Source organism: Hydra vulgaris, chromosome 01 (genome assembly GCF_038396675.1).
Source record: "Hydra vulgaris chromosome 01, alternate assembly HydraT2T_AEP".
Lineage (NCBI taxonomy): Eukaryota > Metazoa > Cnidaria > Hydrozoa > Anthoathecata > Hydridae > Hydra > Hydra vulgaris.
This window is the reverse complement of record NC_088920.1, coordinates 62,741,427-62,754,401: the sequence shown is the minus strand read 5'-3', so window position 1 is coordinate 62,754,401 and position 12,975 is coordinate 62,741,427. Positions and strand designations below refer to the sequence as shown.

The following is a 12,975-nucleotide window of genomic DNA, read 5'->3' as shown; positions in this document are numbered from 1 at the left end:
ATTTTATAAAAAAAAAACTTTTTTTTTTTTTTTTTAATATATTTCGCTGTTCATATAAAAATAAAATAATAAAATTACAATGAAACTTTTACCTTACACAAAGAATATATTTGAAACAGACAGGGGCTCAAAGAAGATACGAATGACTGGTGTCACCACAATCTTTTCATAGGGCGCCTTTACAATAACATTTAAAGCTCACATGGCTTAAGTAAATTTAAAATCAAATATTTTTTCTGAAAAATACTACGTGAAGAATAAATCTCATATATGCATACATACTCATATGTACATATACACATAAACATACGCACATATTCAAACATACTTACATATATGTCAGAAATTAAGGAGATGCAATTTCATTTGTGGTTTAAAAGAGAAAGTGCTTTTCAAATTTTTTATATTGTTATTTTTTAATTAATTCCATAATGACGGCCCTTAGCTAATAATTGAGAATTTTGACACTTGCGATTTTACTCTGCTCAAGTGATAGTTACGGTTGGTATTTGATCGAAGATTGTAATTTTGTGAAAACGCCGATGTAAAAATATTAGAATATACTTTTGGCAGCAAGTTATTCTTATATTTATACATAAATATTAATATTTGAAGCGAATTAAGTTTTGATATATTTAACACACTCATGTATTTCATTACAGGAGAAGAGTCTCTAATCTCTTTAAATAGTTCATTGCTTTACATGCGTGGTTTTGAAGGCTCTGTAATCTTATTAAATTTATTTTTGCGTGTGTTAGCCCAAATAATATTAGCGTAGGAGAAATGACAGTGAACAAGAATGAAACAAAGCATGCTGCGTGATTTATAATCAAGAAAGGCGCTAGGTTTATATAATACACTTATAGCAGAAGATATTTTTGCTTCAATGAGACTAATATGTTTTCCATGATTTCTCATCAGGTTCTCATCAAATATTACTTCCAAAAGCCTTGTTTAATTTACTTGATTTATTTCATTTTTGTTGTTTGACAGTTTTGGCAACTTTAACGGAAGATTAGTTGATTATCTTATTTTATGGAAGAGAGTAAAACTTGTTTTTTCACAGTTTAATGATAACTTATTAGCTATAAACCATTGGTTAAAGCTTTCTAGTTCAGCGTTCATTGTTTCGAACAATATTTTTACATCAGAGTTATTGTAGATTAAATATGTATCGTCTGCATACATAATTGGCGATATTTTATGAGAAGCTTTATTCATATCATCAATATAATAAGTTTATTATTATTTATTACATTATATATATAATATCATTAATATTTATTTATATCATTAGTAAAATAATAAAGGTCCAAATATTGATTCCTGCGGGACTCCACAAACAAAATAAAAAGCTCCTGAATCCTCCTGAAAGGTCAGATGCGAAATTATAAACGAAAAACAGATAAGACTTTCACTTTTCAAAACGTTATAAAAAATGATGCTGTTTTATTAGTCTATATATATATATATATATATATATATATATATATATATATATATATATATATATATATATATATATATATATATATATATATATATATATATATATATATATATATATATATATATATATATATATATGTATATATATATATATAAATATATGTATATATATACATATATATATATATATATATATATATATACATATATACATATATATATATATATATATATATATACATATATATATATATATATATATATATATATATATATATATATATATATATATGTATGTATATATATATATATATATATATATATATATATATATGTATATGTATATATATATATATATATATATATATATATATATATATATATATATATATATATATATAGCAGTTATATTTTATAACTGTGTTTTGTTTGTGTGTGTGTGCATATATGTAGTGTTATTTATTTTAATATTGGTATTGTTCATTTAGGTCTTTACTGATTTACAAGAAGATTTATTGAAACAATATGTGACTGAAGCTTCTGATATTTATTGGGGACTTTCTCCTAAGGATGTGAGGAAACTAGCTTATCAGTATGGAAAAGCAAATAGCATAAAAATGTCTCGTAATTGGAGTGCAAATGAAGCAGCTGGAGAGAACTGGTTCAGTGCTTAGCTCAAAAGGCACAAAAAACTGTCAGTAAATAAAAATGAGGCAACAAGTCAAGCACATGTTTCCAGTTTTAATCCAACAAATGTTTAAAAGTTTTACAACAATTTACAAATTGTTCTTAATCGTTTAAAATTAGAAAGTAGAGATGTTTGGAATATGGATGAAACTGGTATTACCACAGTTCAAACTCCAGATCATATTGTAGCAAGAAAAGGTTTTAAACAAATTGGACGTCTTACTTCCGCTGAGAGAGGCAATTTAGTAACTGTTGCAGTTGCTGTTTTTGCAAATGGAAATTCAATTCCACCATTTTTCATATTTCCTCGTGTGAAATTTAAAAGCTATTTTTTAAATGGCGCTCCTAATGGAAGTGCAGGCGCTGCAAACCCATCTGGTTGGATGACCGAAGTTCAATTTTTTCAGTTTTCCCATCATTTTGTCAAATATGCCAGAAGTACGAAAGAACGACGGCTTTGTTGCTATTAGATAATCATGACTCTCATCTTTCAGTAAAGGCTTTAGATTACTTTAAAGAAAATGGGGTATCGGTTTGTTCATTTCCTCCTTATTGCAGCCACAAACTTCAACCTCTAGATCGAAGTGAATTTGGACCTTTTAAAAAATACACTAACACAGCTTGCAATGCATTGATGACAATGCACCCTGGTTCCACAATGTCTATTTACAGAATACCAGGTATTGTGTGTTACTCATTTCCATTAGCATGTACCCCTAATAATATCAAGGTTGGTTTTGCAAAAACAGGAATTTTTCCACTAAATGTTAACATTTTTAGTGAACACGATTTTATGCCAGCCTATTACACAGATAGACCATCTCTGAAACAAGACTGTGCTGTGGAAAGTACAGCGCTAAATATAAGTAATGTAACTGATGTTGACTTTACAATATCAGAAAATGACATGTTAGAAGCTGGTTGCTCAAAAGATACAGAACCACATCAAGCAATAATGATGTACAATGCGTCTATAGAGTTAACTGTAGTTCTGTTTCTTTTATTAACCCTAACTCTTTTTCTATCGAAAAAGAGTTAGGGTTAATAAAAGAAATAGAACCATATCAACCCTTACAGATTCACCAAATATGAATGTTTTAAAAATAGAAAAAGAATCAGCTAAAAAGAAAAAGTTAGCAATTGAAGAGAAAAAACAAACAAAAAAGTTGAATAAAGATAATGATAAGATGAGTAGAAGATCACCTAGTAAAGGAAGTATACATTTAATGGGAAAAAGTTTAAATCGTCCAAATAACTCTGTAGAAAAGGAGTATTTCTGTTTGATTTGTGTTGGAATGTTTTCTAAAAGTAAACCAGAAGATGTCTGGGCTCAATGCACCCAATGTCACCTTTGGGCTCACGAGTCATGCATAATCGGAAACTCTTTGTTTTTCATTTGCAATAATTGCTGTAGGCCGATTTGAAACTCAATTAGTTGAAAATATTCATATAATAAAATAATATACGTTTTAATTCTTATTGTATAACCATAAATTCGGAACACTGTTTTGTTTTTCACTTTTTAATTATATTATACGTTTAATTGTATACTTTTTAATTATAGTTACCCTTTTGATTAAAATGTTACAATGACTTGACCCAAAAGTTTGATGATATTGATAAAAGTATGTTTCAGCTAGGATTTCTTTTTAAAAGGAGTGGGGGGTTAAAGTATTATTGGAATAGATATAAATAGGACCTTAAACTTTAATTTTTATTATTGTGAGTCAACTTACCCCTTGAGTATAAGCAACTTACCCCGTGCTGGGGCAAGTTGGCGAGTAGTATATAATGCGGGTTCTGGCACATTTTGATTTCGACCATTTTACTATCCACATTTTTTTCATATTATTTCAGGTTCATTTCAAATTGTAATTTACATATTTTTGATAAAATTCAATTTTTTTCTTATCAATCCTGATCGTTTTTTTATGGGTCAATTCAAACTATAATTATCAAAAATCAAAATTTTTATAAAACTTTTTGTATTTTGTAAAAAATTGTTCTATATTATAATTTTCTCAATTTTTTTATTATCAACCCAAGAGTTAAACGAATCAGGATATCCATACCACTTTACAAATGATTTGTTTTTGAGTTTACGAATCACTTTTTCGATTCTAAATATTTCCTGATTTGTTTTTTGAAGTTCTGGCTCATAAAAAGTACCATGTATTTCTTCACCATTATAGTCGGTTATTTTATAAGTTGGAGGATCTGTGTACTGAATCTTTGATATAGCAAAAACTTCTTCAGTCCATCTTGGTGTGTATCCTTTTTCAAATGTTGACTTCTTTTTAGTTATCCTGACTCTATCATTTATCAAAAACTTGGGATGTACTTTCTCTGATCGTGCATTTCCATTTAGATTGAGCCAAATAATATTTTCGCTGATCGATTGTAGTTTTTTTGAGTATTTTCAAAACCTAGTCCAAACTTTGCTTTAGATGATATAATAGGTTTTATAATACCTCGTTCAATTCTTTCACGTATTGTTGGATTTTTTATAGAATCCAATTCTTCAATCATCATTTTATCAGCTAAATTTCTATTTGCTGTGTCATTTAAGTATTTATAAGCAAGATCGTGATGGTAAGCTGCATTATCAACTCTATCTATAGGTTTACTCCATTCTTTATATGCGTCAGTAGAAGTTAATCGTTCATCTAAATTAGTACCAGGACCTGAAAAGTTCATTCCCGGTAAATGCATTTCACCTGGAAACTTCGACCATGGTAGTTTTATTTTACGTGTTGCTGAATTAATCGAACTTACTAAATCTCCTCCTGTTTTTGATGATACAAATTGAGTTTTTAATCTTCCACAAATAGCGCAATTTCCACGTTGCATATTTCTATTGTTTTTACTCACAACATTTTGCAAGTTTAGTGTATTTGTTTTTTTTCTACATTTAACACAGTACATTATTTTATATATATAAAAAATTTTTTATATAAAAATCTAGATATATAAAAAATGGATATTATAGATTTATCATGGAATGCGAATAACAATAAGAGAAATAATAATAAGTTGCTCCCTAGGAGTATAAGAAGAATTATTGTTGGAAAGTCGGGTTGTGGAAAAACTACTTTATTATTGAATTTACTTTTAAGACCTGGTTGGTTAGATTATAATAATTTACAAGTTTTTGGAAAGTCTCTTTTTCAACCAGAATACAAAATATTACAGCAATCTTTTGAAAAAAAATTGCTAAAAGAAGTTATTCTAGAACTATTTAATCTACAAGACGAAATAAAAAAGTCAAATTCAAACCCTGCGCTTGTAATTGAAGATATTTCAAAAAATTTAAATGAGAAAAAAGATATAGAGTGTAAGTTTTTTGAAACGGAAGAAGATGTACCAGATCCTAAAGATCTAGATATTCGTAAGAATAATTTGATGATATTTGATGATCTACAATTAACAAAGCAAAATAAGTGTGAAAAATATTATATACGAGGAAGACATAGTAATGTAGATTGTTTCTATCTTGTACAAAATTATTTTATGTTACCTAGGCAAACTATACGAGAAAATACAAATTTTATTTGTTTATTTCCACAAGATTCGAAAAATTTAAATCACATATATAATGATCATGTTTCAAGTGATATGGAAAAAGATGAGTTTAAAGATTTTTGTAATAAAGCATGGTCAGATCCTCATGGATTTGTTGTTATAGATCTATCTTCTAAGAAAGATTATGGAAAATATAGAAGTGGATTAAATTGTTTTTACATACCCAATTTTTGAAAAAAATATAATCTTATATAAAAATGACATGTTTATTAGTGAGCGAAAATAGTAGTTTATTAAGAACTACTTTTACTCCTGTTATTAAATTTAGAGAAGATAGAGAATATGAAATGGGTCTAGTTCGTATAGATACATCTTACAGTTTTCCTAATATTAATTCTTCAAACAATAATTTTAGATATAGCAAAGATAATGGATCTACTTGGAAGGATATAAACATTCCAGTTGGATCTTATGAAGTTGTTGATATAAATAATTACATACAATCGACTATGATATTAAACGGTGATGCAACTTCAGCAGTTCCAAATATTATAATTGTAGCAAATAAGAATACATTAAATGCAAATTTAACTATTGCAACTGGTTATAAAGTTGATTTTACACCTTCAAATTCAATCAGAAGTATTTTTGGATTTGACAGTGGAATATATTCAGCAGGATACTATATATCAACTAATATAGTAAACATATTAAGTGTTAATAGTATATTTGTAACATGTGATAAAATATCAACATCATATGTAAATGGAGCAACTAGTCAAGTTATATATTCATTTTTCCCAGATGTAGGTCCTGGATATAAAATTATTGAAAAGCCGAATTATTTAACTTATTCACGACTATTACTAAAAAATATAGCAAATATGGAAACTACATTGACTGATCAAATTGGAAATCTTTTGGATTTACGAGGAGAACAAGTAACTATTAGATTTCATATAAGAGAAGTAAATAGAGAAGTAGATAGAGAAATAGATAAGTCGTAAAAATAATTTTTTTTAAAAAATTATTTTACATATAAAAATGAGTAATTATACTAATATTAAAGTAAATATTTCAGAGGGACAATTGAAAAAAATTAAAAAAGTAATTGATGAAGGTGGTTATGGAGCTAGTATTAAATTAGCTCATTCAGATCTTAATGGGGATCATGTATTAGCAGTAACAAAAAGGCAATTGAATAAAATTACGAAAGCATATGAAAATGGTACTGGTGTGATAATTAATTTAAGTAAAGCGCAACTCATTCACAATTCTAAAATAGAGGGTGGATTTCTAGGAGCACTATTACCTTTCCTTGGTACAGCTGGAAGGTTTTTAGTATCAAGCGTTGCTCCAGCTCTTACATCAGGTTTATTAGCAGGAGTAGGTTCAGCAGCTGGATCGGCTATGGTTGATAAAATTGCTGGAAGAGGTGTTGTGTACTTAAAAAAGAATGGAAAAGGAATTAAAATGACTGCTGCAGGAAATGGTTTATATTTGACACCATGGAGTAAAGGTAGTTCTATAGGTGATGGATTGTACTTACGTAGTGGAAATGGATATACATCAACAGGATCAGGTTTATTAATAGGACCAAATTCATCATTTGCTAATATTCCATTTTTGAATATACTTTTATGATTCATTAAATTTATTTTCATTATATAATAAAATGCCATTACATATTTTAGGAAATATACCACGTGAACCTCCAAAACAACTTATTTATTCTAAAGTATACACAAAGATATTCAAAGATTTAGAGCATCCTTCAGTATTAATAGATAATAATAAGTATGAAATATTTGCGCAACAAGACATTACAATAAAATCTCTATCACATCAATATATTCTTTTAAAGTTTGGTGTTGTAGTTAACGAAAGTGTTGTGTTAGTTTCGTTAAAAGAAGAACTTAAATTAAAAATGCTAATCTTACAAAACTCTGTAATATCAGAGACTGTTGAAGATATTATGATAAATGTTGTTAATAATTCTGATTCTGATATATTGATTAAAAAAGGGGATAGTTTGTGTTTTGTGAATTTATTGTAATTATTTTTTAAAAAAATTATTTTTTAAAAAATTATTTTTTACTTATTAAAATGGAGTTTAATTGCAAAAAGCTATGTAATAATATTTATTCAAATATACAAGATAAAAATATTGATCAGTTATATCCAAACCTTCCAAGTGCACCTGATGAAGAAAATAAGATTATTAGTGCACATCTATATCGACTAAACACAATTAGTGAGATTCAAAAGGAAATAGAGAGTGAGAGAAAAAAATAGAAATAGGTTAAGTAAAAAGTACCATAGAGCTGTAAAAATAATTTCAGCTATTGATAATTCATTACTAGCAAGCACTATGGCACTTGGAACTATTGGAATCGGTTTTTTAGCAACAATAGTTGCAGCACCAGTAGCTATCGCATGTGAAGGTGCAGCATTAGGAGCAGGTGTTTTATCATTAATAGGAGGACAAGTTAATAAAAAATTAAATTTAAAAGCAGAAAAGCATGAAAAGATTAAAGTTCTTGCTGACTCAAAACTAAATACAATAAGTGACTATATATCTAAAGCTTTAGTAGATGGAAATATAGATGACAATGAATTTAAACTAATACTTAGTGAACTTGAAAAATTTAAAGCCATGCTTGAGCAAATTAGAACAAATTCAAAAGAATTAATGAATGAACAAACTAAAGAATCATTCATTAAACAAGGAAGAGATGAAGCAATTAATATACTCCAAAACAAATTTAGAAAAAATGTAAACGTCAAAACATAACGTTTTACGTTTTTTATCTTTATTTATAAAAAAAGCAAAATGCCATTTCTAAAAATTGAAGATCCTCAAATAAGGGATAAAATTGTTAAAGATTACTTAGATAATAAAAAAAGAGTAAAGCAGAATGATTTAAATGAAACTAATGTACAGTCGGGATTATATAGTCTTGATAGTCTAGATCCTTCGGATCCATGCAAAGTAGGAAAAATTGCAACAGATTATCTAAAAATGTATGCTAATAGTAAAAAAACTACAGATACTACATTTGGGATACGTGATGAAGATGGTATATTTTATATTGGAAAAAAACCAATACATATTAATGATAACGATATCATTATTGAGGATGAAAAATATTATGGTACTCCTGGCCTTTGGGAATTGATAGTAAAGTTTAATCCTAATAAAGGAGTATATAATGAAGACGATCTTAAAAAATATCAAGATATATTAATACAAACAGATGCAATTACTTCTCAAAAACCATACAAACCAAAGTCTTCTCGTAGTGTAAAATACAGAGAAATAATATCTCCTATTTGGAAAAATATAAAAGAAAATAGGAAACGTGAATTAAGAGGAAAAGGAATTGAAGGTAGAATACAAACTATAATTCTTCCAAGTGACTCTGATGCATTAATTGATCGGCTTTATTTGTGTATAGCTGCATGGAAAGCAGGTAACACTGGAGCAAGAAATGAAGGTGTTGCAATTTGTGATGAATTATTAAGGCAAAATGTAATAGATAATGAACAGTATAAAGCAATACAAAATCTTTTATAATTATATTTCATTGTATAAAAAAAATATATAGTAAATAAAAATGCTAATTGTTAATAATAAGAGATATAAAAAAATATATGTTGTTGGAGGAAGTGGTATATTCGACATAATAAAAAATTTATTTAAACGTGCAGCATCATCAAGTGTAACAAGAGCGTCAACAGATATGTTGAAGAAGATGGCTGCTACAGATTTAGGAAAAACTGCAATAACTGCTGCTAAATCAGCAGGAAAAGAACTTTCAAAATCAGCTATAGACGCTGCTGCAAATGCTGCAGTTGAAAAAGGAAAACAATTAATTGAAAAAGCATCTTCAAAAATAGCTTCACAACCTGTTATTAGTGAAAAAAGTAAAGAAATACTTTCAAATTTGATAGCATCTGGGTCTATGGATCTAAATAATAATGAAGATGAAGTAAAAAAAGTACCGTGCAAAGGTCGCTCATGCAAAGTATCAAATAAAAATGCTGTAAGAATAGAAGATCTGGTTAAAATGGGACGAGGACTTTAACTTGCGTAAATTTACGAAAGCTAAATTTTTTAAGAATTGTCAGTATAAAAAATTTTTTTTTTATATTGTATATAAAAAAATGACGGCTTCTGAAGTATTTAATTTTACAGAAATTCCAGTAATAGATAATGGAATTGAAAGGTGTGAAGATAGTGAATATGAACCTATTGTTGGAACAAATCTAAATTTTGGAGATATAAGAATTGTCGTTCCAGATCAAAATTTGTTTTCACTTCCATCTAAAGCGTATCTCTTATTTGAAGGGCAACTTGTTAAACTAGCTGATGGATCAGCTTATGCTGATGCAGATCCAGTAGCTCTTACAAATAATGGTATTATGCAATTATTTTCTAAAATAACATACCAATTAGAAACCAAGATATAGAATCTATTTATAATCCAGGTCAAGCAACTACAATGCTAAGATTGCTTAATTATTCAAATGACTTTCAATTATCGCAAGGATTAAATCAATTGTGGTGTAAAGATACAGCATCAACAGCAGTAGCAGCTGATAACACAGGGTTTGCAACAAGGCAACAATACATAATTAAAAGTCCAACTACAAATGGTACATTTTCATTTTGCATACCTTTAAGACACATTTTTGGATTCTGTGATGACTACGATAAAGTTATTTATGGACTTAAACATACAATAATTCTTACAAGACAAAATGATAATCCTGCAATTTTTAGGCTTTCTGCTGCAGCTGCAGGAAAAGTTAATCTTACTAAAATATCATTGTTTATTCCAAGTGTGAGACCATCATTTGAAGAAGAGAAAAAAATTGGTAATGAAATTAAAAGAAAAGTGGAAGCCCCAATAATTTTTAGAATGCGACAGTGTGATGCTACAACTGTTCAACAAGCTAATTCATTTGGTTGGCAATTAAGTTGTGCTGAAATTCCAAGATATGTTATTGTCGGATTTCAAACAAATAGAAATACCGGAGACCAAACTATCAATTCGGCATTATTTGATCATTGTGACTTGAAAAATATTTATGTTATTTATAATAATAGCACTATCCAATATCCTGCCCTTGGTTATAATTGCTCATTTCCAAATCAGCAATTTTCAAGAATTTATAGAGATGCATCAATGTTTAAAGAAAGATTTTATGGAATGAATGAACTGATTGCAAACAGCAATATAACTCCTTCTGACTATAAAGATTTATACCCAATATTTGTTTTTGATGTTAGCAAACAATCAGAAAAATTAAAATCAGCTACAGTACAACTACAAGTTAAAGCATTTTTTAATACAACTATACCAGCAAATACTCAAGCATATGCTATTGTAATATCTGATAAGATGATGAAACTTGTATCAGATGGTAATAAATTTGATGTTAAATAAATTTTTTGAAAATTAAATTTAAAAAAATGATATAAATAATTTTTTTTCTTTATATAATAAAAATGTATTATACAAGGAAAGCTTTGCAAAATTTATTAAAAGAAAATAACATTTCACAAACATCTAAAAATTATGTCACATTATTAATGCTTGCTATAGATTATGGATTGATTGATAAGGATGCAATCATGTCAAAAGCAACAGAATTAACTGATGAGAAAAGACCCATTGGAAGACCTAGAATACATCCAGTAAAAGATGAGAAAAGATCAGTTGGAAGGCCTAGATTAAATAAAGTGAAAGATGAGAAAAAAGAAATTGATCCAAAATATGAAAGATTAAAAACAATTAAGAAAAAACCAGTCACTATTAAATTAACAAACATGGAAACAGGTGAAGAAACAGTATATAAATCTTTATATAGCGCAATGCGTGAAACTGGTCATGGATATAGATATCTTGAAATACGTGATGGTAAGATTGATAATGGTTATAAGATTGAAATATCAAATTCTGAAAAATTAAAAAAAAATTAAAATATATTAAAAAAAAATCTTTATATAAAAATGGGATATGTTGATTTATTTGAAAATAAAAATGCGATTGAATTGTTAAAAAATAATTTAGATAAAGTAAATTGGCATATGTTATCTAAAAATCCAAATGCGATTAATTTATTAAAAAATAATTTAGATAAAGTATATTGGGAATGGTTACCTGAAAATCCAAATGCTATTGAACTATTAAAAGAGAATTTAGTTAAAGTAAATTGGAGAAATTTATCTCGAAATCCAAATGCGATTGAGATATTAAAAGATAATTTAAATAAAGTAAATTGGCGATGGTTATCTAAAAATCCAAATGCTATTGAATTGTTAAAAAAGAATTTAAATAAAGTAGATTGGGATATGTTATCTGCAAATCCAAATGCCATTGAAATATTAAAAAATAATTTAGATAAAGTATGTTGGATATTTTTATCTAAAAATCCAAATGCAATTGAGATATTAAAAGCTAATTTAGATAAAGTAGATTGGACTTGTTTGTCTAAAAATCCAAATGCGATTGAGATATTAAAAGATAATTTAAATAAAGTAAATTGGCGATGGTTATCTGAAAATCCAAATGCTATTGAATTGTTAAAAAAGAATTTAAATAAAGTAGATTGGGATATGTTATCTGCAAATCCAAATGCCATTGAAATATTAAAAAATAATTTAGATAAAGTATGTTGGATATTTTTATCTAAAAATCCAAATGCAATTGAAATATTAAAAGCTAATTTAGATAAAGTAGATTGGGAAATTTTATCTTTAAAACCAAATGCAATTGAGATATTAAAAGCTAATTTAGATAAAGTAGATTGGACTTGTTTGTCTAAAAATTCAAATGCGATTGAGATATTAAAAGATAATTTAAATAAAGTAAATTGGCGATGGTTATCTGAAAATCCAAATGCTATTGAATTGTTAAAAAAGAATTTAAATAAAGTAGATTGGGATATGTTATCTGCAAATCCAAATGCCATTGAAATATTAAAAAATAATTTAGATAAAGTATGTTGGATATTTTTATCTAAAAATCCAAATGCAATTGAAATATTAAAAAATAATTTAGATAAAGTAGATTGGGAAATTTTATCTTTAAATCCAAATGCAATTGAGATATTAAAAGCTAATTTAGATAAAGTAGATTGGACTTGTTTGTCTAAAAATCCAAATGCGATTGAGATATTAAAAGATAATTTAAATAAAGTAAATTGGCGATGGTTATCTGAAAATCCAAATGCTATTGAATTGTTAAAAAAGAATTTAAATAAAGTAGATTGGGATATGTTATCTGCAAATCCAAATGCCATTGAAAT

General features: G+C 27.2%; 2 protein-coding genes and 1 long non-coding RNA gene across 3 annotated transcripts; 2 read left to right on the top strand and 1 right to left on the bottom strand.

The window, feature by feature from the left end:
• The first annotated feature begins 1,292 nt into the window (after positions 1-1,292).
• On the top strand, positions 1,293-3,682 carry LOC136075505 (uncharacterized). The gene is made up of 2 exons (XR_010635986.1): positions 1,293-1,375; positions 1,938-3,682. It is a non-coding gene; the product is annotated as an uncharacterized LOC136075505 (long non-coding RNA).
• Positions 3,683-4,141: 459 nt separating this feature from the next.
• On the bottom strand, positions 4,142-5,061 carry LOC136074610 (uncharacterized). The gene is made up of 2 exons (XM_065786945.1): positions 4,574-5,061; positions 4,142-4,526 (listed from the first exon to the last, which is right to left on the bottom strand). Exons 1-2 carry the CDS (start codon positions 5,059-5,061, stop codon positions 4,142-4,144), a joined length of 873 nt encoding a protein of 290 aa, XP_065643017.1.
• A 5,102-nt stretch (positions 5,062-10,163) lies between these two features.
• On the top strand, positions 10,164-11,111 carry LOC136074609 (uncharacterized). The gene has a single exon (XM_065786943.1). It carries the CDS (start codon positions 10,164-10,166, stop codon positions 11,109-11,111), a length of 948 nt encoding a protein of 315 aa, XP_065643015.1.
• Positions 11,112-12,975: the final 1,864 nt, after the last annotated feature.